The sequence below is a fragment of the Danio rerio genome, chromosome 5 (genome assembly GCF_049306965.1).
Source record: "Danio rerio strain Tuebingen ecotype United States chromosome 5, GRCz12tu, whole genome shotgun sequence".
Taxonomy (NCBI): Eukaryota; Metazoa; Chordata; class Actinopteri; order Cypriniformes; family Danionidae; genus Danio; species Danio rerio.
In genome coordinates, this window is record NC_133180.1 from 75,852,757 (window position 1) to 75,875,919 (window position 23,163).

At 38.2% G+C, this 23,163-nt stretch overlaps 1 protein-coding gene and 1 long non-coding RNA gene across 10 annotated transcripts in view; one reads left to right on the forward strand and one right to left on the reverse strand.

The window, feature by feature from the left end:
- The window catches only part of fsd1l (fibronectin type III and SPRY domain containing 1-like), a 45,712-nt gene extending 23,070 nt beyond the window's left edge, over positions 1 to 22,642 (forward strand). For 2 of the 9 annotated variants that reach the window (XM_021476702.3, XM_073949575.1), the window contains 7 exons: positions 2,614 to 2,823; positions 3,615 to 3,713; positions 6,332 to 6,461; positions 14,054 to 14,151; positions 14,421 to 14,672; positions 16,825 to 16,913; positions 19,183 to 22,642. In XM_021476702.3, coding sequence (XP_021332377.2) covers positions 2,614 to 2,823; positions 3,615 to 3,713; positions 6,332 to 6,461; positions 14,054 to 14,151; positions 14,421 to 14,672; positions 16,825 to 16,913; positions 19,183 to 19,374 — 1,070 coding nt within the window. In that variant the 3' untranslated portion in view covers positions 19,375 to 22,642. 9 annotated transcript variants of the gene reach the window in all.
- On the reverse strand, positions 16,960 to 19,658 carry LOC141385689 (uncharacterized). Its single transcript, XR_012406552.1, has 2 exons — positions 18,760 to 19,658; positions 16,960 to 18,560 (listed from the first exon to the last, which is right to left on the reverse strand). It is a non-coding gene; the product is annotated as an uncharacterized lncRNA (long non-coding RNA).
- Positions 22,643 to 23,163: the final 521 nt, after the last annotated feature.

A 23,163-nucleotide genomic window follows, 5' to 3' on the forward strand; every position in this document is an offset into this window, starting at 1 on the left:
AATAACCTCTCCTCGAGCATTTTTGCTAAGCTCTCATCTTATATCATGTGAAAAAACATTTCAAAGTAATTTAATATATTCATCATTACGTTTCTCTGTTTTAGCACATCACCTTCATGTACTTGGATTTGATGACCCCTAATATACATTATATATAAATTATTCAGTCTTTTTTTACTTCTGTCTTTATATTTGTATTTCATGAATATTAATTAGCTCACACCGAGGTTAATCCTGTAAAACTGAGCCAGCTTAACTTTACGTTAGGTATGGATTTTGCTTCATTGCACTTTAATATTCATTAAATATCATTTTGAGGTAGAGGATAGAGGCAGATTATCACAGAGAAGTTGAAAGTTCAAGATATGATTATAAAAGAGTAAAAAGACAACTACTCTCATTTTGACACTTACATTTTTTTAATACTGCATAGATTGGAAATTTCCATAATAATGTTGCTCTAAAATAAAACGTTAATCATCCAACAATTCCTCTCGCATGATTTACGTGCTAAATTAAATTAAATTTTTATACAGCATTAAAGTCTACTTTATTGTTTGGAAAAATAAAATATCAAAATATGTGTAAAAGGATTTTTGACTCTGTAGATTTGTAATCTGTAATGACCAACTCAGGCTCATTCTGAAAGCGTAGTCTCGCGGATGTTTCTGGAGACAGCGGAATACGTCCTGGGAGGTACGTACAGCTGCATTAATTTTTTTCAAGCGAACGCTGCGGGGCGGTGTGACGCTGTTCCCTTTCGCTCTTGCCGGCCGGCCGGCCAACCACTTACCTCCTTGTGGAGGGCTTTCCCGCTGCAACCCGTTTGTCCACTCAGCTCAGCGTGTACGTCGGCAGGCTCGAGATGCAGAGTGGAGTTGACCACGGCGACCGGTTTCGACCGGTTATGTGTGTGAATGAGAGTGTGTATGGGTGTGTCTGGTGTATATGGGTGTTTCCCAGTACTGGGTTGCAGCTGGAAAGGCATCCGCTGTGTAAAACATACGCTGTAATAGTTGGCGGTTCATTCTGCTGTGGCGACCTCTGAAATAGAGACTCAGCCAAAGCAAAATGCATGAATGCAAACATTTTGAGGCGTGCATAAATGAACAAAGCATTGTCTGCCATGCTCATTCTGGCATCATTTCTTTTCAAAATAAGCACAGTACCGGGCTTTTATTACAAATAAAAGTGTGCTTCACCTACTTCTTGTGCCTCGGGCTCCTGGTGTTTGGCTTTGAAAGGTGGTGTCCTGACCCTGACAGTGTTTTATGTACCCGGAGGTGTTTGAGCAGAGTGAATTTAGAAACACAAAAGTCAAACGTGTCCCCAGTCAACCTGAGCACATGCAGAGAGGATCAGACGCTGCCGTAGTGAAAGTGAACACAGCTTTATTTATGACTGCATGTTATCTTTGGACATACAGGAGACTTAAACAGGTTATTTAGGACAGCAGACCATCACATGCACACGCACAAGCAATGTATTTATACTCTCTGTGTCTGTGCTGTAAGAGACAAACACTGCTCATGACTTCAGATTAAAATGATTCATGTCATGTCAAACATATATCTCACATAAACATACACAATGTGCCACTAATATATAATATACATATAATAAATGTGTGTACTTACAGGCAAACAGTAACATAGATCATTTAATCATTAGACAACCAAACAACTTTATGTAATGTATAAAGTATAGAAATCTTAACTAGTAAAACAGACAAGATGAGGCAATAGAATTCAGTTCATTTTTACAAATATCAATGACATTTGTATTAAATTATTTGTAGTTTTTTTATTAAATCTGTATCCACTGAATTCAATAGAGTGAAGAATTGAATTTAAATCAAATCAAATTGAATCTTAAATTGAGCCAAGTTTAAATTAAAGCTTGGGAAGCGAATTGAATCAAATCTAAAATTGAATCAAATTTAAATGAGAGCTTGCAATGCGAATCAAATTGAATCTAAAATTGAATCAAATTTAAATGAGAGCTTGCGAATCGAATCAAATTGAATCTAAAATTGAATCAAATTTAAATGAGAGCTTGCCAATCGAATCAAATTTAAATGAGAGCTTGCCAATTGAATCAAATTAAATCAAATTTAAATGAGAGCTTGCCAATCGAATCAAATTTAAATGAGAGCTTGCCAATCAAATCAAATTGAATCAAATTTAAATGAAAGCTTGCCAATCGAATCAAATTGAATCTAAAATTGAATCAAATTTAAATGAGAGCTTGCCAATCGAATCAAATTGAATCTAAAATTTAATCAAATTTAAACGAGAGCTTGCGAATTGAATCAAATCCAATATTTCATAATGAGCTTGCAAATGGAATCAAATCGAATCCAAACTTAACTCAAATTTAAATGAGAGCTTGCGAATTTAATCAGATCAAATCAGGACTCAAAACCCTGCCCTAAATCTTGAAATGAGAGCTTTGCGAATCAGAATCCAGTCAGATTGGGACAAATAAATAGATTCGTCAAAGCTTTAAACCTACAATAAGCAGACCTCCAGAGAACGAACAAAATGCACATGATATGATTCAAAGTGTAGATTGTGAATCAAACCCCTGCGTTCTCTTCTCTTGTTCACCCAGTGCCGCGAGCTCCAGAGATCATGCTCATAGACTGTGTGGTGATGGACAACGAGGTGACGGTCAGCTGGAAAATGCCAATGGAGGACAGCAAGATTGACCATTACATCTTAGAGTACAGAAAAACCAACCACGAGGGTCTGCCGCGCGTAAAAGACGAGCAGTGCTGGGAGAAACTGGACAACATCAGGACCACCGAACACACACTACAAGGTATACAAAATACACTAAAATATGGGCACCTCATAGTAAGAAGTCACGTTACGGATTGAAACGGAAACAAAAGGTGCGGATCCAAGTGCAGATTTATTTACAATAGTGCAGCAAACAGAAAAACAAGGTGTCCACAGTGCAAAGTAACAAATAAACAATCACAAACTCGATATTTAAGACTTACTGGGATCACGGAGACAAGAAAGACAAACGACGCAGTGACAAACAGAGGTGGAATGGTTGTATAAATAGTCCAGGAAATCAACAGGAAACAGGAACAACTGTGATGGCCAATCAGTGTAAGTGAACCGGGTGTAATGCGCGTGGTATGTATGGACTTGTAGTTCTTGGGCGCTGTAGTTCACTCTCAGAGTCCGTTGAACTACAGCGCCCTCAGGTGGTCACTGACAATCATGACAAAGAAGGGTGTTGTTTTGACTCCTGGCTAGTCCAGTTGGTAGTTCTGTGTGGAGTTTGCATGTTCTCCCCGTGCCGGTTCATTCCACTGTGGTTACCTTTGATGAATAAGGGACTAAGTCGAAATTAAATGAATGAATGGATAATATGGGTGTACTTATTTTTGGAATGTGATCTTATGTTTCTTTGTTAGATTAGCCTCAGTTTTGACTAATCTAATGTAGATGCACAAATATATTGCTGTAAAGCATCCTGTAGACAATACAAATGTTAAAGAGAGATCTGTGGGGGGTGAACTCATTAATGCTGAGCACTGTATGGATATTTGTTGGAAACTACGAGAACTCAAACTAAATGTTTCATTCACTCAACAGGGTTAAGATTCGACTCCAAATTCATGAACTTCCGGGTACGAGCCTGTAACAAAGCAGCCGCTGGAGATTATTCAGACCCGGTCACATTAGAAACCAGAGGTAGGAATGTGCACTGAAAGAAGTCTTTAAAAGTGTGGGTTCAGATATATATATATATATATATATATATATATATATATATATATATATATATATATATATATATATATATATATATATATATATATATATATATATTATTAGACATTAATAATGTTATTCAGCAAGGATGCATTAGGTTGATTAAAAGTAACACTTGTACTTTTTCTATTTCAAGTTAATGCTGTTATTTTGAACTTTCTATTCATCCTCAAATCCATATCCTTCTATTCAAATCCAAAAACAATGAACTTTTCAACATTGATGATAATAAGAAGGGATTTTTCATCATCAGATCAGTATATTTGTATGTTTTCTCCAGAATCATGTGACACTGAAGACTGGAGTAATGAGACTGAAAATTCAGCTTCGCATTTCAGAAATAAATTGATTTTAAAATGATTAATAACTACAAAATTAAGTCATTTCGAATAGAAATCAGGGCCTGTATGTCAGCATGATTAATAATTATGAACACAGAGATTGGCTGATGAGGAGGGGTGAGTCTCTGTAAGAGATTTACTCATGGAAACTCTCCAGAGTGCGATATTATCTTTCCAAATTCAAGTACAAATTTTCTAATAAATTACAACTTCAAATCAAACTTCCAAATAAGGATGCAAATTTATATCAATGAAATGTAAATTTACATAAAATATAATATATGCTTTATATTCTCAGTGCTTTATATATTAAAATATGCTTTATTTTTAAATATTTTTTGTTCTGTTGTTCCTCCTGGTTTTACTTCTATGTGTTTATTACTGTCTTTTTATCTCTCTCTGTCTTACGTACAGCCCTTTGTTTTTAAATGTGCTTTATAAATGAATGAACTTGAAATTTCTTTATGAAAAAAGACGATTGTTTTGAGTGAGATGAGAAAAAATAATTTTTTTTTGCTGTATTTTAAAATAAATTATAAATATAATTGACCGTATGGGAATACTTTATTAAGGCGATATCTTAGTAAAAGCTCACTGTGATCACATATTTATCAAATATTTTCTTTCCAAGGCAGATTTTTGGAAAAAGCAGACATTTTATAGTGTGTTGTATGGCCTATTTTACTACCCCTAACATTTTTTTCTGCTAGTTTTAGCACTTAAACTCTTTTAGACAAAGTTATAGGGCTGAAACTCATTATTTTAAAGGGCCATGAAACCCCCTCGTTTCAGCAGGGTGTTTTCACACCTCTACTTTGGAAAAAGTCAGAAAAGTGGGCGTGTCCAGCTCTGTTTAGGGGGGAGTGTCGGAGGAAGAAAAGTGGGATGGTGTGGGAGTGTCTATGTGGGCACGCGCGAGTTTCAGTCAAAACACACAACCACAGGAGACAAAGTGATGGTGTTTACATGGACATCTGTAGTCCAATTATTTGCCAAATTATTAAATGGTGGACTTTAACTGCAGTTTGGCTCTTTGATTCAGGGAATTCATTCATGCCCCTTGCAACAAACGAGATATTTGATTCGAGGAACTGCTGTTTTTCGTGCAATGTTTGTTACCGCACGGTGAATGAGAGAAAAAAACCGTCCGCATTTCCCGGAAACTTAGATGCACACGGCAGGTAGCGTCAGAAAGCCGCGTGTGTTATTCCGGTCACAAAATGCGGTGAAAATCGTACACGAGGTTAAAGTTTGGTTGTGGTGCTAACATGTTTACACTCGGTGCAATACTTAACTTAGTTCGATATGAACAAACTGAATAAACAAAGAGCACTGGTCGCTCACTTACCAAATCTGTAGAGACAGGACAATCAGCAGCAACTAGAGCCGCGTCTTTATTAAGAGAAGACTACAAGTGAATCCAGATCTCAGCGTTTGCAGATGAGAACAGCTCTCAGGTAAACAATAATCCTCCTTAGACACGTAAGTTATTGTTGTCGAGCGTCGCGTACACTGTTAATCCACACGTGACTCCAGCTGAGCTCTCACAGAGAGAAAATGAAAACAAAACTTCACTGCAGCAAACTATAAAAGCAACACTTCCCACTTGTTTTGCCAACACAACGTGGCGTCTCTGTCATATAAACACTGTGACAGTAATGAATATTAATGAAGTTGCACAATAGAGCGCGCTGATTGGTTTGAACCAAGCCTTACTCATGCATTAATTCATCACACTGTAAGACGTAATAAGACACACTCTGGCACAGACGTCCAGTCTGCACGCTGGAATACACGCTATTATGTCATGACCGTGACGCAGCTTCAAAATTTGTTTCAAACCGGAAGTACGAATTTGCTTGAAATAACGCAAAAACAACCAATTTACACTTTTTAGTGAAATATAGGTGTCCTAATAGTGTTTTCAGCAGTGTGGGACACATATACGACTGTCAACAGCTCAACACATGTGTTTTGGTGTTTCGTGACCCTTTAAAGATTTTTCTTCTAAATTCGCTAGTTAGGCACTACTTTTATCTATAAGATGTTTTGTGAATATGACCCCAGCCTTTTTAAATTGTAATAATATTTTACAGACCACAAACTTTAAGCAGTAGATTCGTACTCGCAGTAGAGTACATTAGTGGTACTAAAAATCTGATTGTATTGCTGATGGTTGTTGTTTCTCTGTATCAGCGTTTAACTTCAGCTTTGACTCCTCGTCGTCTCATCTGAACCTGAAGGTGGAGGAGCAAAGCGTTGAATGGGATCCGCAGGCGGGAAAAGCATTGGACAGCAAAGTCAAGGGGAAGGAGAACAAGGGCAGGTGAGAAGACGAAAATAAAGCCTCATTCTTTCAGTGACTCAGTCTTGGATGAGATTAAACACACTTTTTTTATAGTGTTTTGGTGCAAGTAAAATGATTGTTCACACTTTACAATAAGATTTCATCAGTGAATGTATTTATTTACATGAACTAATTATGAACAACAATTTTAGAGCATTTATTAACCATAGTTAAACATTTACTAATGCATTATTAATATCCAGTGTTGATTAGATAATGGTGAGGCAGTGGCGCAGTAGGTAGTGCTGTCGCCTCAGTTGGCGTTTCTATGTGGAGTTTGCATGTTCTCCCTGCATTCGCGTAGGTTTCCTCCGGGTGCTCCGGTTTCCTCCGGGTGCTCCGGTTTCCCACACAGTCCAAAGACATGCGGTACAGGTGAATTGGGTAGGCTAAATTGTCCGTAGTGTATGAGTGTGTGTGTGAATGTGTGTGTAGATGTTTCCCGGAGATGGGTTGCGGCTGGAAGGGCATCCGCTGCGTAAAAACTTGCTGGATAAGTTGGCGGTTCATTCCGCTGTGGCGACCCCGGATTAATAAAGGGACTAAACCAACACGAAAATGAATGATTAGGTAATGCTCTGTGAGTTAACGTGAACTAACAATGAACAACTTTTTTTTTAACAAATAAGAATAAATACTGTAATAAATGTACTGTTCATTGTTCATGTTAGTAAATGCTTTAACTAATACAACCTTATTTTAAAGTGTTACTGATTTGTTAATGAATACATTAGTTAAAGTCATTTTTATAATGTAGCATGACACCATGTTGTCATTGTTAACTTAAGTACAATTTTGTTTAAAATAAAATAAATAAATATATATAAATAATTATAAAGGCTGAGGCAGTGGCGCAGTAGGTAGTGCTGTCGCCTCACAGCAAGAATGTCGCTGGGTCGCTGGTTCAAAACCTCGGCTCAGTTGGCGTTTCTGTGTGGAGTTTGCATGTTCTCCCTGCATTCGCATGGGCTTCCTCCGGGTGCTCCGGTTTCCCCCACAGTCCAAAGACATGCGGTACAGGTGAATTGGGTAGGCTAAATTGTCCGTAGTGTATGAGTGTGTGTGTGGATGTTTCCCGGAGATGGGTTGCGGCTGGAAGGGCATCCGCTGTGTAAAAACTTGCTGGATAAGTTGCCGGTTCATTCCGCTGTGGCGAAGCCCGGATTAATAAAGGGACTAAGCCGACATGAAAATGAATGAATGATATATAAATAAATAAATAAAATCTAAATATTGCATTAAATTAAATAAAAATTACAAATGTAATGAATGTTTCATTTGAATCATTAAAATCACTAAAAAAGTGAGTTAAAAAAGTTAAAGCTGCATGAAAATATACAAATCAGTTGACAAATTAATTCCTTAAACTAAAATGAAAGTAGGGTGACACGGTGGCTCAGTGGTTAGCACTGTTGCTTCACAGCAAAAAGGTCGCTGGTTCGAGTCTCGGCTGGGCCAGTTGGCATTTCTTTTGCATGTGCTCCCCGTGTCGGCGTGGGTTTCCTCCGGGTGCTCCGTTTTCCCCCACAGTCCAACCACATGCGCTATAGGGGAATTGAAGAAACTAAATTGGCCGTAGCATATGAGTGTGTGTGAATGAGTGTGTATGGGTGTTTCCCAGTACTGGCTTGCGGCTGGAAGGGCATAACACTTGGACTAATCCCAAAGAAAATGAATGATATAGCCTATTAAAATGCACCATTTGATAATTATTGATCATTATAACAGAGAAATAATTCACAGCTTATCCGCTTTGGATTTTATTTATCAGTTAATTCCCTAATGCTCTTGTGTTTCCTCTTCCACCAACCACAGTGCACATATCACCAATCTGAAGAATATGTCCAGGTGACCGGCGTGTGTCTGTTAGCTCTTTAGCTACTTTAAACCAACGCTAGCGCTAGAATTACCTTTAGCTCTTTGTATGCAGTGTGTTCACCGCGGCAGCTCTGAGCAAAACATTTCATAAAAGAGGATCACAAGATTGGCTGACTTTTGTAATAATTGTGTATATATGTACAGTTGAAGTCGAAAGTGTTTGGCAAATATTTCCCAACTGATGTTTAACAGAGCAAGGAAATTTTCGCAGTATTTCCTATAATGTTTTTTCTTCTGGTGAAAGTCTTATTTGTTTTGTTTTGGCTAGAATTAAAGCCGAATTGTTTTAAAACCATTTTAAGGTCAATGTTATTAGTCCCCTTTAGCAATATTATTTTTCAACATAGGCTCATTCTAAAAACGTAGCCCTATATACATTTCTGGAGATCACAAATTATGTAACCAGAGCTACTATGGCTGCATTTCTAGTTTAAAACGAACGATACAGGGCGGTATGATTTCGCGCTTGCCAGCTTTATGGCTTGGACGGATTTCTGCTGTTATCAGTTTGTCCAGTGGCTCGCCATGTACGTCAGCGAAGTTGAGACGTAGAGAGACGTTGACCACAATGATGGTGTTCAAGTCTGGTGAAGAACGGTTCACCATTCTTGTGGTAAAATCTGAAAATGTGGTAAAAATCAGGCGAGGAGTTTTCTTTTTCTGGATAGCTTTTTTCGAACGGTCAGTCAGTCTGTCAACAGCGGCGTCTGGTGGATTTACACGAGAACAGCAGGCATGAATGGCATTCGCGGAAGCATTTTGAGAGCTGAAAAACATACACAGCGGCCTCAGGTGAATCTGCGAAAACAAAAACTGCAAAAAACATAGCTCCTGGGATATATTCAGTGCACTCCAGAAGTGTATATAGGGGTACGTATCAATAATGAGCTAGGTTTTTTTTTTATCGCCTATGGAATAAGTCTTTTTTGTTTTTGTCTTGTTTCTTGTCTCATCTCATCTAATCTCTACTTCTTTTGTCTTGTTTCATCTCTTTAGTTTCTTCTAGTCTTCTGTTCTTTTTTTATCTCATGTCCTATGTTCTTGTCTGATCTCATCTGGTCTCGTCATCCCTACTTCTGTCTTCTCATCTCTTCTTCAGTCTTCTCTTTCCATCTCTTCTTGAATCTTCTCATCTCTTCTGGTCTCTTCTCGTCTTTTCTCATTTCCTCTTGTCTCTTTTACCTTATCTCATCTCATGTCTTCTCTCTCAGTCTCTTCTCCTTTCATCTTTTTCTCGTCCTGGCTCATCTCATTTCTTCTAATTCCATCTTGTGTTTTCTCATTTCTTTTCTTCTTGTCGTTTCTTTTTTCTTCATCTCTTTTTTATTTACCTGGTCTTGTTTCTTCTCTTCTCATCTAGTCTTTTCTCTCCAGAAATGTATCTAGGGGTATTTATCAATAATGAGCCTGGGTTGTTTTTTTATTGTCTGCAGAATAAACCATATTTATGACTTGCCTAATTACCCTAACTTTACCCAAATTACCCTAGTTAAGCCTTTAAATGTCACTTTAAGCTGAATACTAGTATCCTGAAGAATATTTAAATATTATTTACTGTCATCATGACAAAGAGAAAAGTAATCAGTTATTAGAAATCAGTTAGTAAAACTAATATGATTAGAAATGAGTTGAGAAGGAAGAGGCAGTGGCGCAGTAGGTAGTGCTGTCGCCTCGCAGCAAGAAGGTTGCTGGTTCGAACCTCGGCTCAGTTGGCGTTTCTGTGTGGAGTTTGCATGTTCTTTCTGCCTTCGCGTGGGTTTCCTCCGGGTGCTCCGGTTTCCCCCACAGTCCAAAGACATGCGGTACAGGTGAATTGGGTAGGCTAAATTGTCCGTAGTGTATAAGTGTGTGTGTGTGTGTGGATGTTTCACAGAGATGGGTTGCGGCTGGAAGGCCATCCGCTGTGTAAAAACTTGCTGGATAAGTTGCCGGTTCATTCCACTGTGGCGATCCCGGATTAATAAAGGGTCTAAGCTGACAAGAAAATAAATGAATGAATGATTGTGTTGAGAAAATCTGCTCTCTGTTAAACTTGTGGAAAAAATATATTAATAATTCTGACTTTAACTGTATGTGTTGTACAGTGATCTTGAGTTTCTTTACTCTTTAAATAAAATGTATTTTATTATTTTATTGATGAGTATTTTCATAAATTAATGACAGGATTATTAAAGTAGTAATTATTGCTCAGTTTAAGGATGCATCTTGTTTTAATGGTGATATCTTGTGATCCTTTTTAATGAAATCTCTGTTTCTCTGAGGGGTTTTCTGTGTTTCTAAACTGAGTGCTTTTTCTAAATGACGGTATTGATTCGTGATTATGCATGTGATGCTTGTGGGTGTTACTGAAGCTACAATCAGCAGAATGTAACATTAGAATTACTGTATACATTATATTTCCATTAGTTCTGATGATGACCAAAGTATTTTCCCCAACTGAACTGTTACTAAAGTCTAAATGTTAGTGCTGCAGCTTTTAATTGAGTATAATTCTGAATGCAAAGTTGCTTTTCCATGCTCACGTCCTTATGACCGCGGTGAGTAACCCTCCGTCTGAAATCACCGCTATATGCTTTTCTCATCAGTCATTCCATTATGGCGAAAGTGCACAAAACTTCATCAATTTTGCATGTGATTACACCTGTCATGCGTGGTAGCTCCACCATCTGCTGTGCTAAGACAGTGCTCAGTCTTTTAGGACGTCCTTTAAAATGGATGGCATCCTTTTGTTTGGATCGTCTTTCAGCCGGCAGCTGTTCAGTGTGCAGGATCTTGCATATGGATAAAGGATGAAATATACACAAGTCTTACACAAAGAGCTGCTCTAATGGATTTCTTTAGAATCTTGCATTTATTTAATATTTCTCACTTATTGCCATTGAATATAGTAAAAAAACACATTAATTTGTGCACTTGAATGTTGAAATTTAAGTCAAGTACACTAGAAAATACATAATAACAGTTGTTTTTCTTTAGTGTTCATGCTTAATTGATTTTTAATACCTGTTTCACACTCATTGCTGCTCAGTTTATCGAGATAGATAACACTTGTTTTGTGTTTTTTGTTGTAGTAGATGTTAAGTTGATTACATCGCTTGTGCTGCTGTGGCTAACATGTGTGCACTGCTTTTACATTGCTTTTCTAGACTTTCCATGTAGAGTTATCAGTTTACTTCTCACCGCCATCAGCTATAGGCATCACAAGCTGAGACATGCTGTGTTTGATCACTAACTGAACACATCTGCTTTGCTTCTTGTCTTTTCTTCTTTTCTCATCTCGTCTCATATCATCTCTTCACTTCTATTCTAGTCTAATCTCGTCTCAACTCATTTCATCTCTTCTCATTTCATCTCTTGCTCTGTCTTCTCATGCTCTGTCTTATTTCTTCTAATCTCTTCTCATCTCTTCTCATCTCGTCTCTTGCTCTTGTCTCATCTCTTGTCATCTTATTTCTTCTCATCTCTTCTCTTGATCTGTCTTCTAATCTTTTCTCTTGCTCTGTCTTATTTCTTCTCATCTCATCTCTTGCTCCGTCTTCTCATCTCGTCTCTTGCTCAGTCTTCTCATCTCATCTCTTGCTCCGTCTTCTCATCTCGTCTCTTGCTCTGTCTTCTCATCTCTTCTCATCTCGTCTCTTGCTCTCTTCTCATCTCTTCTCATCTCATCTCTTGCTCTGTCTTCTCATCTCATCTCTTGCTCCGTCTTCTCATCTCATCTCTTGCTCTGTCTTCTCATCTCTTCTCATCTCGTCTCTTGCTCTCTTCTCATCTCTTCTCATCTCATCTCTTGCTCTGTCTTCTCATCTCTTCTCATCTCTTCTCATCTCATCTCTTGCTCTGTCTTCTCATCTCTTCTCATCTTGTCTCTTGCTCTGTCTTCTCATCTCGTCTCTTGCTCAGTCTTCTCATCTCTTCTCATCTCGTCTCTTGCTCTCTTCTCATCTCTTCTTATCTCATCTCTTCTCATCTCTTCTCTTGCTCAGTCATCTCATCTCTTCTCATCTTGTCTCTTCTCATCTCATCTCTTGCTCTGTCTTCTCATCTCTTCTCATCTTGTCTCTTCTCATCTCTTCTCTTGCTCAGTCATCTCATCTCTTCTCATCTTGTCTCTTCTCATCTCGTCTCTTGCTCTCTTCTCATCTCTTCTCATCTCGTCTCTTGCTCTGTCTTCTCATCTCTTCTCATCTCATCCCTTGCTCTGTCTTCTCATCTCTTCTCATCTCGTCTCTTGCTCTCTTCTCATCTCTTCTCATCTCATCTCTTGCTCTGTCTTCTCATCTCTTCTTATCTCATCTCTTCTCATCTCTTCTCATCTCTTACTCAGTCATCTCATCTCTTCTCATCTTGTCTCTTCTCATCTCGTCTCTTGCTCTCTTCTCATCTCTTCTCATCTCGTCTCTTGCTCTGTCTTCTCATCTCTTCTCTTGCTCAGTCTTCTCATCTCTTCTCATCTCTTCTCTTGCTCTGTCTTCTCATCTCTTCTCTTGCTCAGTTATCTCATCTCTTCTCATCTTGTCTCTTCTCATCTCTTCTCATCTCGTCTCTTGCTCTGTCTTCTCATCTCTTCTTATCTCATCTCTTCTCATCTCTTCTCATCTCTTACTCAGTCATCTCATCTCTTCTCATCTTGTCTCTTCTCATCTCGTCTCTTGCTCTCTTCTCATCTCTTCTCATCTCGTCTCTTGCTCAGTCTTCTCATCTCTTCTCATCTCTTCTCTTGCTCTGTCTTCTCATCTCCTCTCTTGCTCAGTTATCTCATCTCTTCTCATCTTGTCTCTTCTCATCTCTTCTCATCTCGTCTCTTGCTCTGTCTTCTCATCTCTTCTTATCTCATCTCTTCTCATCTCATCTCTTGCTCAGTCTTCTCATCTTGTCTCGTCTCTTCCCATCTCTTCTCTTGCTCAGTCATCTCATCTCTTCTCATCTTGTCTCTTCTCATCTCTTGCTCAGTCTTCTCATCTCTTCTCATCTTGTCTCTTCTCTTCTCATCTCTTCTCTTGCTATGTCTTCTCATCCCTTCTCTTGCTCAGTCTTCTCATCTCTTCTCATCTCTTTTCTTGCTCAGTCTTCTCATCTCTTCTCATCTTGTCTCTTCTCATCTCATCTCTTGCTCAGTCTTCTCATCTTGTCTCGTCTCTTCTCATCTCTTCTCTTGCTCAGTCATCTCATCTCTTCTCATCTCTTCTCTTGCTCAGTCTTCTCATCTCTTCTCATCTTGTCTCTTCTCATCTCATCTCTTGCTCAGTCTTCTCATCTTGTCTCGTCTCTTCTCATCTCTTCTCTTGCTCAGTCATCTCATCTCTTCTCATCTCGTCTCTTCTCATCTCTTGCTCATTCTTCTCATCTCTTCTTCTCCTGTCTTATTTCTTCTCATCTCTTCTCATCTTATCTCATCCCGTCTTTTGTTCTGTCTTCCCATCTCTTTATCTTTCTTCTCATTTCTTCTCATCTCATCTGATCTCTTGCTCTGTCTCATGTTTTCTCATCTCTTCTCTTGCTCTATCTTGTCTTCCCATCTCTTGCTCTGTCTTATTTCGTCTCTTCTCTTCTCGTCTTGTATGTTGTGGGATTTGGAGTTTGTGTCTACTACTGTGTGTTTTGAGGATTTTTCTTGCATCTATAAATGTTTGTCTAAAAACAGTTTGTTTTGTATGCACGTGTTGAGACTGTGTGCATCTGTATGATGCTTTCAGAAGTGGAACTCCATCCCCGAAACGGACATCAGTGACCCGTTCACCAGCCCCCAGAGGAGCCAGAGATCGCTTCACCGGAGAGTCCTACACAGTACTGGGTACTAAAATAACCACCGTTATACAATGACTTGCCTAAATACCCTAACTTGCATGTAGGCTCTATTGAAAACAGCAATTGACTATGTCATTTTTGTAAATGAAATCCGCTGTATTGAACTAAATATTAACATTATCTTCTGATATTAAGTTTATGATTGATCATTTTTACAATATTAACACTCTTACTTTCCTGTCTATTACCGTGAAGCTTCTATATTTTATAGGGTGACAGAAATGCGACTTTATGGACTCTTTATTGTCTGTGTAGGTGACACCAGTATAGAGTCCGGCCAGCATTACTGGGAAGTGAAGCCTCAGAAAGACTGTAAGTCCTACAGCGTTGGTTTGGCCTACAGAAACCTGGGCAAGTTTGACCAGCTGGGCAAAACCTGCACCTCCTGGTGTATCCACGTCAACAACTGGCTGCAAAACTCATTCGCTGCAAAACACAACAACAAGGCCAAGAATCTGGACGTGCCGGTGCCGGACAGCATAGGAGTCTACTGCGACTTTGATCGGGGTAATGTATACCATTGTGTCTGTTTATATTGGGGCTCAACAATATATAGTTTGATCATCGATATCACAATGTGTGTGTCCGCAGTAGTTTCATCGCAGGATTAGATTAAATATTATTATTTTTTTAATTATTTATACAAGGATGGGGCGATGCAATGGCGCAGTAGGTAGTGCTGTCGCCTCACTGCAAGAAGGTCGCTGGTTCGAGCCTCGGCTGGATCAGTTACCGTTTCTGTGTGGAGTTTGCATGTTCTCCCTGCGTTTGCGTGGGTTTCCCCCACAGTTCAAAAACATGTGGTAGAGGTGAATTGGGTTGGCTAAATCAGGGGTTTCCAAACTTTTTAGGTGACGACACCCAAATTGACAATGCCAGTGACTCGCGACCCCCCAATATTCTCTGAGGTGGTTATAATTACAGAAACCTTGCATGCAATGGCACACACACACACACCAATAGACCCAAGTTTATTCTTCCTTAATTTTTTTAATTCATGTGAGTGCTGTAAATGTGCAAGAAAGTTTAACCTGGTGTTATAAAATCAATCTGCTGCATCTCAAGCTATTGCTGTGTCTTTAATATAATGTCATTCCTCCAGGGGTCGCAATTCAATAGAACTAGTAACTATAAGCGACTATTTTTTCTCTTCAGTAGGTTATGGATAAAATATGGCAATTCTTATGGTTTAATAAAAATAAAAAGATTTTTGGAAATCACCAGGCGACCCCCCCTTCATTGTCCAACGACCCCTCGAGGGGTCCCGACCGGCACTTTGAGAACCACAGGGCTAAATTAACGGTAGTGTATGGGTGTGAATGAGTGAATGTATAGATGTTTCCCAGAGATGGGTTACAGCTGGAAGGCTATCCATTCTGTAAAACATGTGCTGGATAAGTTGGCGGTTCATTCCGCTGTGGCGACCCCAGATCAATAAAGCGACTAAGCCAAAAAGAAAATGGATGAATGAATAAAAGGATAACCGTGTAATTTTATGTGTGATCATTCAATTTCTGTACTTGAATACTGTTAGACTCTCCAGAAAACCATACAGGACTGTTATTTAACCTTTATTTCTGCTCTGTCGTATTTATATATGCTCCTTATTTATTTTATTTTATGATGCACTGCATAGAAAAAAAGACTCGATCACCCCAGTCGACCTAAATTAAGGAAATCTTTCCAAATAGAGCTGTTCAAATCATCTGGGGAAATCATATTCACTTATAAAATAGCTTTTGCATCCAGTGTTGTGTTCATATTTATGATTATGTTTATTTATGTAGCACAGCGGTCCTGCTGGACAACATGACTTGTTAGTTGATTGCTATTATTTATGATTTACCATAGTATTTTCTTCACTGCTGGTCACCTGAACACAAAATGAACAGTAATTCACATCCTTAATGTGATTAATACAGCATAAAAAAAAAAAAAAAAATGTGTGTATATATATATATATATATATATGTGTGTGTGTGTGTGTGTGTGTGTGTGTGTGTGTGTGTGTGTGTGTATATATATATATATATATATATATATACACATACATATGTGTGTGTGTGTGTGTGTGTGTRTATRTGTGTGTGTGTGTGTGTGTRTATATATATATATATATATATATATATATATATATATATATATATATATATATATATATGCTGGTCCTGGAGGGCTGGTGTCCTGCAGATTTTAGCTCCAACGTCCCTCAACACACCTGCAAGGATGTTTCTAGAAAGCCTAGTAAGAACTTGATTAGCTAGCCCAGGTTTGTCTGATTGGGGTTGGAACAAAACTTTGCAGGACACCGGCCCTCCAGGACCAAGTTTAGACATGCCTTTTATTGATGTATGCAGCAAGATTCAGATTGTATGGTGTAGTTCTGCAGGGAAATATTTGTACTGATTTTAGATATAAGTAAATGTAAGAATGATGTTGAATGTTGGCGTCATGCTTTATTCCTCTGACTTTTTTTAGTCTGCAGGGATCATTACATCCACCCTGCAATCAGATCCTGCAGATCCAGTTTCCTGCATTTCCATTCATGCTTTGCTTGCGGGCTGCTTTTTGTCCTGCATCAGCTGAATAACTGCAGCATTATATGTGACTCATGTTTATTTATTAACTTATCATGTGTGTGTGTGCTTTTTATTTTCAGGCCAACTTGCTTTCTATAATGCTGAAAACAAACAATTGCTGCATATGTTCAAGATGAAGTTCACACAACCTGTTGTGCCAGCTTTCATGGTATGTTTTTATACTTGTTATATGCACATGTAAATGAGGGTTGCTCTCGGAAATGAATTACCAAGTGTTTCCATATATCATGCATAAAATATGTTTTAATAAACTGGACTACAGGAAAAAATACAGAAAAAAGTCATTATCTGGATAGTTAGTTGCTTAATTGTGTACTAATGTTAAAAGCATGTGATTTTTAAGTGCAATTATATAACACAACTTTATCTGTGCTAATGGTTATTAAGGTACAATAATTGACTTATTCATGAAATTATGACTGACTTTTAATGACTGTTATCCATTTATTTACATCATTTATTAGCCTAGAGCGCCATCTGGTGTGAAAAACTAGCCTAGACGCTAGCCTAGAGTGCCGTCTGCTGTTAAAAACCTATTTAGAGCACCATCTGCTGTCAAAAACTAGCCTAAACACTAGCCTAGAGCGTTGTTTGCTGGTAAACCTTGACCTCGAGCTCCATCTGCAGTTAAAAACTAGATTAGAGCACTATCTGCTGTTAAAACTAGCATAGAACATTGTCTGCTTTTACAAAATTAGTCTAGACGCTAGCCTAGAGTGTTGTTTGCTGTCAAACTCTAGCCTACAGTGCTGTCTGCTGCAAAAAACTAGCCTAGAGCACCATCTGCTGTCAAAAGATAGCTTAGACGCTAGCCTAAAATGCTGTCTGATGTTAAAAACTAGCCTAGATGTTACCCTAGAGTGCTGGCTGATGTTAAAAACTAGCTTAGAGCGTGGTTTGTTGCTAATAACCAGCAAAGAGGGCCGTTTGCTGCTAAAAACCAGTCTAGAGCGCCATCTGAAGTAAAAAAATAGCCTAAACACTAGCCTAGAGCGTTGCTTGCTGGTAAACTGACCTTGCGCTCCATCTGCAGTTAAAAACTAGCTTAGAGCACTATCTGCTGTTAAAAACTAGCGTAGAACATTGTTTGCTGTTACAAAATTAGTCTAGACGCTAGCCTGGAGTGTTGTTTGCTGTTAAACTCTAGCCTACAGTGCTGTCTGCTGCAAAAAACTAGCCTAGAGCACCATCTGCTGTCAAAAGATAGCCTAGACGCTAGCCTAAAATGCTGTCTGATGTTAAAAACTAGCCTAGAAGTTAGCCTTGTGCTGGCTGATGTTAAAAACTAGCCTAGAGCGCTATCTGCTGTAAAAAAAAAATAGCCTAGAACGCCATCTGCTGTCTAAAAATAGACTACACTCTAGCGTGTGCTGGCTGATGTTAAAAACTAGCCTAGAGTGTTGTCTGCTGTCAAAAACTAGCCTAGAGAGCCATCTGCTGTCAAAAAGCTAGTTTAGACGTTAGCCTAGAGTGCTGTCTGCTGTCAAAACCTAGCCTATGGCACCGTCTGCTGTCAAAACCTAACCTAGATGTTCGCCTGGAGGGTTTTCTGCTGTTAATAACTAGCCTAGAGCGCAATCTGCTGTCAAAAACCAGCCTAAACCATAGCCTATAGTGCTGTCTGCTGTTAAAAACTAGCTTAGACGTTAGCCTAGAGCGCTATCTGTTGCTAAAAATCAACCTAGAGAGCCATTTGCTGTCAAAAACTAGCCTAGAGTGGCATCTGCTGTCAAAAACTGTCCTAGACGTTAGCCTAGAGTGCTATCTGCTGTTTAAAACTAGCCTAGACCGCCATCTGCTATCAAAAACTAGCCTAGACCTTAGACTAGAGGGCTATCTGCTAGAAAAGTCTAGCCTAGAAAGCTGTCTGCTGCTAAAACTAGCTTAGACGTTAGCCTAGAGTGCTGTCTTCTGTTAAAAATTAGCCTAGAGCGCCATCTGCTATCAAAAACTAGTCTAGACGCTAGCCTAGAGTGCTATCTGCTGTTAAAAACAAGCCTAGAGCGCCATCTGCTATCAAAAACTAGTCTAGACGCTAGCCTAGAGTGCTATCTGCTGTTAAAAACAAGCCTAGAGCGCCATCTGCTATCAAAAACTAGTCTAGAAGCTAGCCTAGAGTGCTATCTGCTGTTAAAAACTAGCCTAGAGCGCCATCTGCTATCAAAGACTAGTCTAGACGCTAGCCTAGAGTCCTATCTGCTGTTAATAACTGATCTAAAGCGCCATCTGCAATCAAAAAGCTAGTTTAGACACTAGCCTAGAGCTTGCTGGTGTTAGAAACTAGCCTAGAACGCCATCTGCTATCAAAACTAGCCTAGAACGCTAACCTGTAAATCGTGCGCTAACATCAAAATGTCCGCTAAATCAGTAGCGTAACTAACTGTGTGTGTGTGTGTGTGTGTTTGTGTGTGTTTGAGGTGTGGTGTGGTGGTCTGATCTTGTCCACAGGTCTGCAGGTGCCCAGTGCGGTCAGAAGCTTCCAGAAGACGGAGAACGGTCTGGGAGGATCCAACAGCAGTTTATCCCAGCAGGATCCGACCGTGGCCTGCGACACCATCTGCTTTTACGAAAAACTGCCTTCAGTGGACGGCGGCTCGCTCCTGCCCTGAGCGGACGCACAAAACACACACGAACAAACCAATCAGGAAAACACACTTCTGATGCAGAGGCCTGTGGACGTCCAGCGGCTTAGTCTGGACCAGCGATTCCCTTCAGACACTGGCTGAATTGGGGAAAACGAGCGGCTTTATCAGGGAATAGTTGAGTGCACTTTTACTGATTTTAGTTTGAACGATGACATGCTTTAATCCAGTTGTCTTACACTCGTTGATTCTTATACTAGTTTAAGGTATCACTTTATTCTGATGGTGCCTTTTAAAGGGGTAGTTCACTTAAAAAAGGAAAATCTGTCATTATTTAGTTGTTTTATGAGTTTTTTTATTCGGTTGAACAGAAACTAAGATACTTTGAAGAAAGTTGAAGACCTGTAACCATTGACTTTCATAGTATTTGTTTTTCCTACTATGGAAGTTAATGGTTACCCATTTTTAGCTTTCTTCAAGATATAAAGTGGTTCCAGTTTCTTTCTTCTGTTAAACAATAAAGATGATATTTTAAAGTAATCTGCAAGCCTGTAACCATTGACTTCCATTGTATTTGTTTTTTTTTCTATTACAAAAGTCAATGGTTACCAGTTTTCATCTTTCGTCAAAATATAAAGCGGTTGCTTAGATAAAGTGGTTTCAAACCTTTATGAGTGTCTCTCTTTTGTTAAACAATAGAGATGATATTTTAAAGGATGCTGAAAGCCTGTAGCCATTGACTTCCATAGTATTTGTTTTTCCTACTATGGAAGTCAGTGGTTACCCATTTTTAGCGTTCTTCAAAATATAAAATGGTTGCTCAGATAAAGAGGTTCCAAACCCTTATCACTTATTTTCTTTTGTTTAACCATAAAGACAATAATTTGAAGAAAGATGAAAACCGGTAACCATTGACTTTCATAGTTTGTGTTTTTCCTATTATGGAAGTCAATGGTTACCGATTTTCAGCTTTCTTCTAAATATTAAGTGAAGATAAAGAAATTGCTTCCACACCTATATGAGTTTCTTTCTTATGTTAAAAAATAAGACAATATTTTGAAGAAATCTGGAAACCTGTAACCATTGACTTCCGTAGTATTCATTTTTCCTACTATGGAAGTCAATGGTTACCGGTTTTTAGGATTTCTTCAAAATAAAAAGTGATTCTGTAGATGAAGTGGTTCCAAATCTTTACGAGTTTCTTTCTTTTGTTAAACAATAAAGACGACATATTGAAGATCGCTACAAATCTGTAACCATCGACTTTCATAGTATTCATTTTTCCCATGGAAGTGAATGGTGACAGGTTTTCAGCTTTCTTCAAAAAAAGTGGTTGCTCAGATAAAGTAGTTCCAAACCTTTATCACATATTTTCTTTTGTTTAATAATGAAGAGAATATTTAGAAAAAGGCTGCAAACCTGTAACCATTGACTTCCATAGTGTTAATTTTTCTTACTATAGAAGTCAGTTTTCAGCTTTCTTCAAGATATAAAGTGCTTCCAGTTTATTTCCTCTATTAAACAATAGAGATGATATTTTAAAGTGATCTGGAAACCGGTAACCATTGATTTCCATAGGTTTTTTTTCCATGGAAGTCAATGGTTACCGGTTTTGGGTGTTCTCCAAAATATGTAGTAATTGCTCAGATAAAGTGGTTCCAAACCTTTATGAGTTTTTTTTGTGTTAAACAATAAAGGCGATATTTTGAGAAACACTGCAAATCTGTAACCATTGACTCCCATAATATTTGTTTTTCCAGCTACAGAAGTCAGTAGTTACCCATTTTTAGCGTTCTTTAAAATATAAAGTGGTTACTCAGATAAAGTGGTTCCAAACCCTTATCGCTTATTTTCTTTTTTTAAACAATAGACAATATTTTGAAGAATGCTGAAAACCTGTACCCATTGACTTCCTTAGTATTAGTTTTTTTCCTACTAAGGAAGTCAATGGTTACCGGTTTTCATAGTTCCTCAAAATATAAAGTGGTTCAAAACTTTTATGAGATTCTTTCTGTTGCTAAACAATAAAGACGATATTTTAAAGAATGCTGCAAACCTGTAACCATTGACTTCCACAGTACCCATTTTTCCTACCATGAAAGTTACCGGTTTTCAGCGTTCTTCAAAATATAAAGTGGTTGCTGAGATGAAGTGGTACCAAAACTTTATGAGTTTGTTTCCTCAGTTAAACAATAAAGACGATATTTTGAACAAGCTGTAAATCGGTAACCACTGACTTCCATAGTATTCATTTTTCCTACTATGGAAGTTAATGGTTACCGGTTTTTAGTTTTATTCACGATATAAAGTGGTTGCAGTTTCTTTCTTCTGTTAAACAATAGAGATGATATTTTGAAGTGATCTGGAAACCTGTAACCACTGACTTCCATAGTATTCATTTTTCCTACTATAGGAGTCAATGGTTACCGGTTTTCAGCTCTCTTCAAAATATCACCTTTATTGTTTAAAAGAAACTCATAATGGTTTGGAACCACTTGAGGGTTAGTAAATAGTCAGTGAATTTTCATTTTTGCGTGAACTATCCCTTTAACACGTTTTGCTGATTATAAATTACATTGCAACTACATTGCTAGCTAATTCTCATTAGATTAATATGGCTAGGGTCAGTGTGATTTTACATGTACTTGCTAAATTTTTTATAGTCAGTTAAATGTGTATTGGTGGAGTAGTGTCAGCACATAATAAGCAAACAGTTTATTACCACTGCAATGATAATTAGTTTGCATTTAGTTGCAATTTAATATATAAAGAAATAAATGTGCAAAAGGGACCATCATAAAATAAAGTGATATCTACTTTAATTTTGTCACATGTAGCGTGAGTGTTTAATGTCCTTTCTATGGTGTTCATTATTATTGTTTTGTACATTAAAAGTCCTCATTAGATCATCCTTTAGTTGTTAAAATTGACTCTGGAAACTTTGCACACCTTTAAAAAAAGATAAACGAACGCTGCTTTAAATGTTGTCTCATGGTCATACGCTGTTATCATATCTGGATTTAATCGTTTTGGATGTGGACTGTACATTCGTTTAGGTCTCATTTTTCTAATTAATAAAAGCATTTTGTCAGACATGCTGTATGTGTGGAAAGCCAATAATCAACCTCTGTGTGTTTGTATGTAACACTCCTTCGTGAGCTTAACTGCAAACATTAAAGCTCACCAAAGACTTCTCTGTGGCTCGGCGGTGACTTTCTGTCTCTTTCGCCTTCTGCTTCTGTAATACAGAAATAATAAAGCAATAACGAGAGCAATAAAGTGGACCTCAGATAAATGATGTGATCACTCTTATTCTGCAGATAAACTGTGCATGTTAATGCGAGTTGTAGTTTCTTACTGTATCTCCAAATGGCAAAAACTATATATATATATATATATATATATATATATATATATATATATATATATATATATATATATACACACACTCACTGGCCACTTTCAACAAGATTCTGGAAATATTCCTCAGAGATTTTGCTCCATATTGACATGATAGCATCACGCAGTTGCTGCAGATTTATCGGCTGCATATCCATGATGCCAATCTCCCGTTCCACCACATCCCAAAGGTGCTCTATTGGATTGAGTTCAGGTGACTGTGGAGGCCATTTGAGTACAGTGTCAATTGTCATGTTCAAGAAACCAGTCTGAGATGATTCACGCTTTATGACATGGTGTGTTATCCTGCTGGAAGTAGCCATCAGAAGATGAGGACACTGTGGTCATAAAGGGATGGACATGGTCACCAACAGTACTCGGGTAAGCTGTGGTGTTGACACCATGCTCAATTGGTAC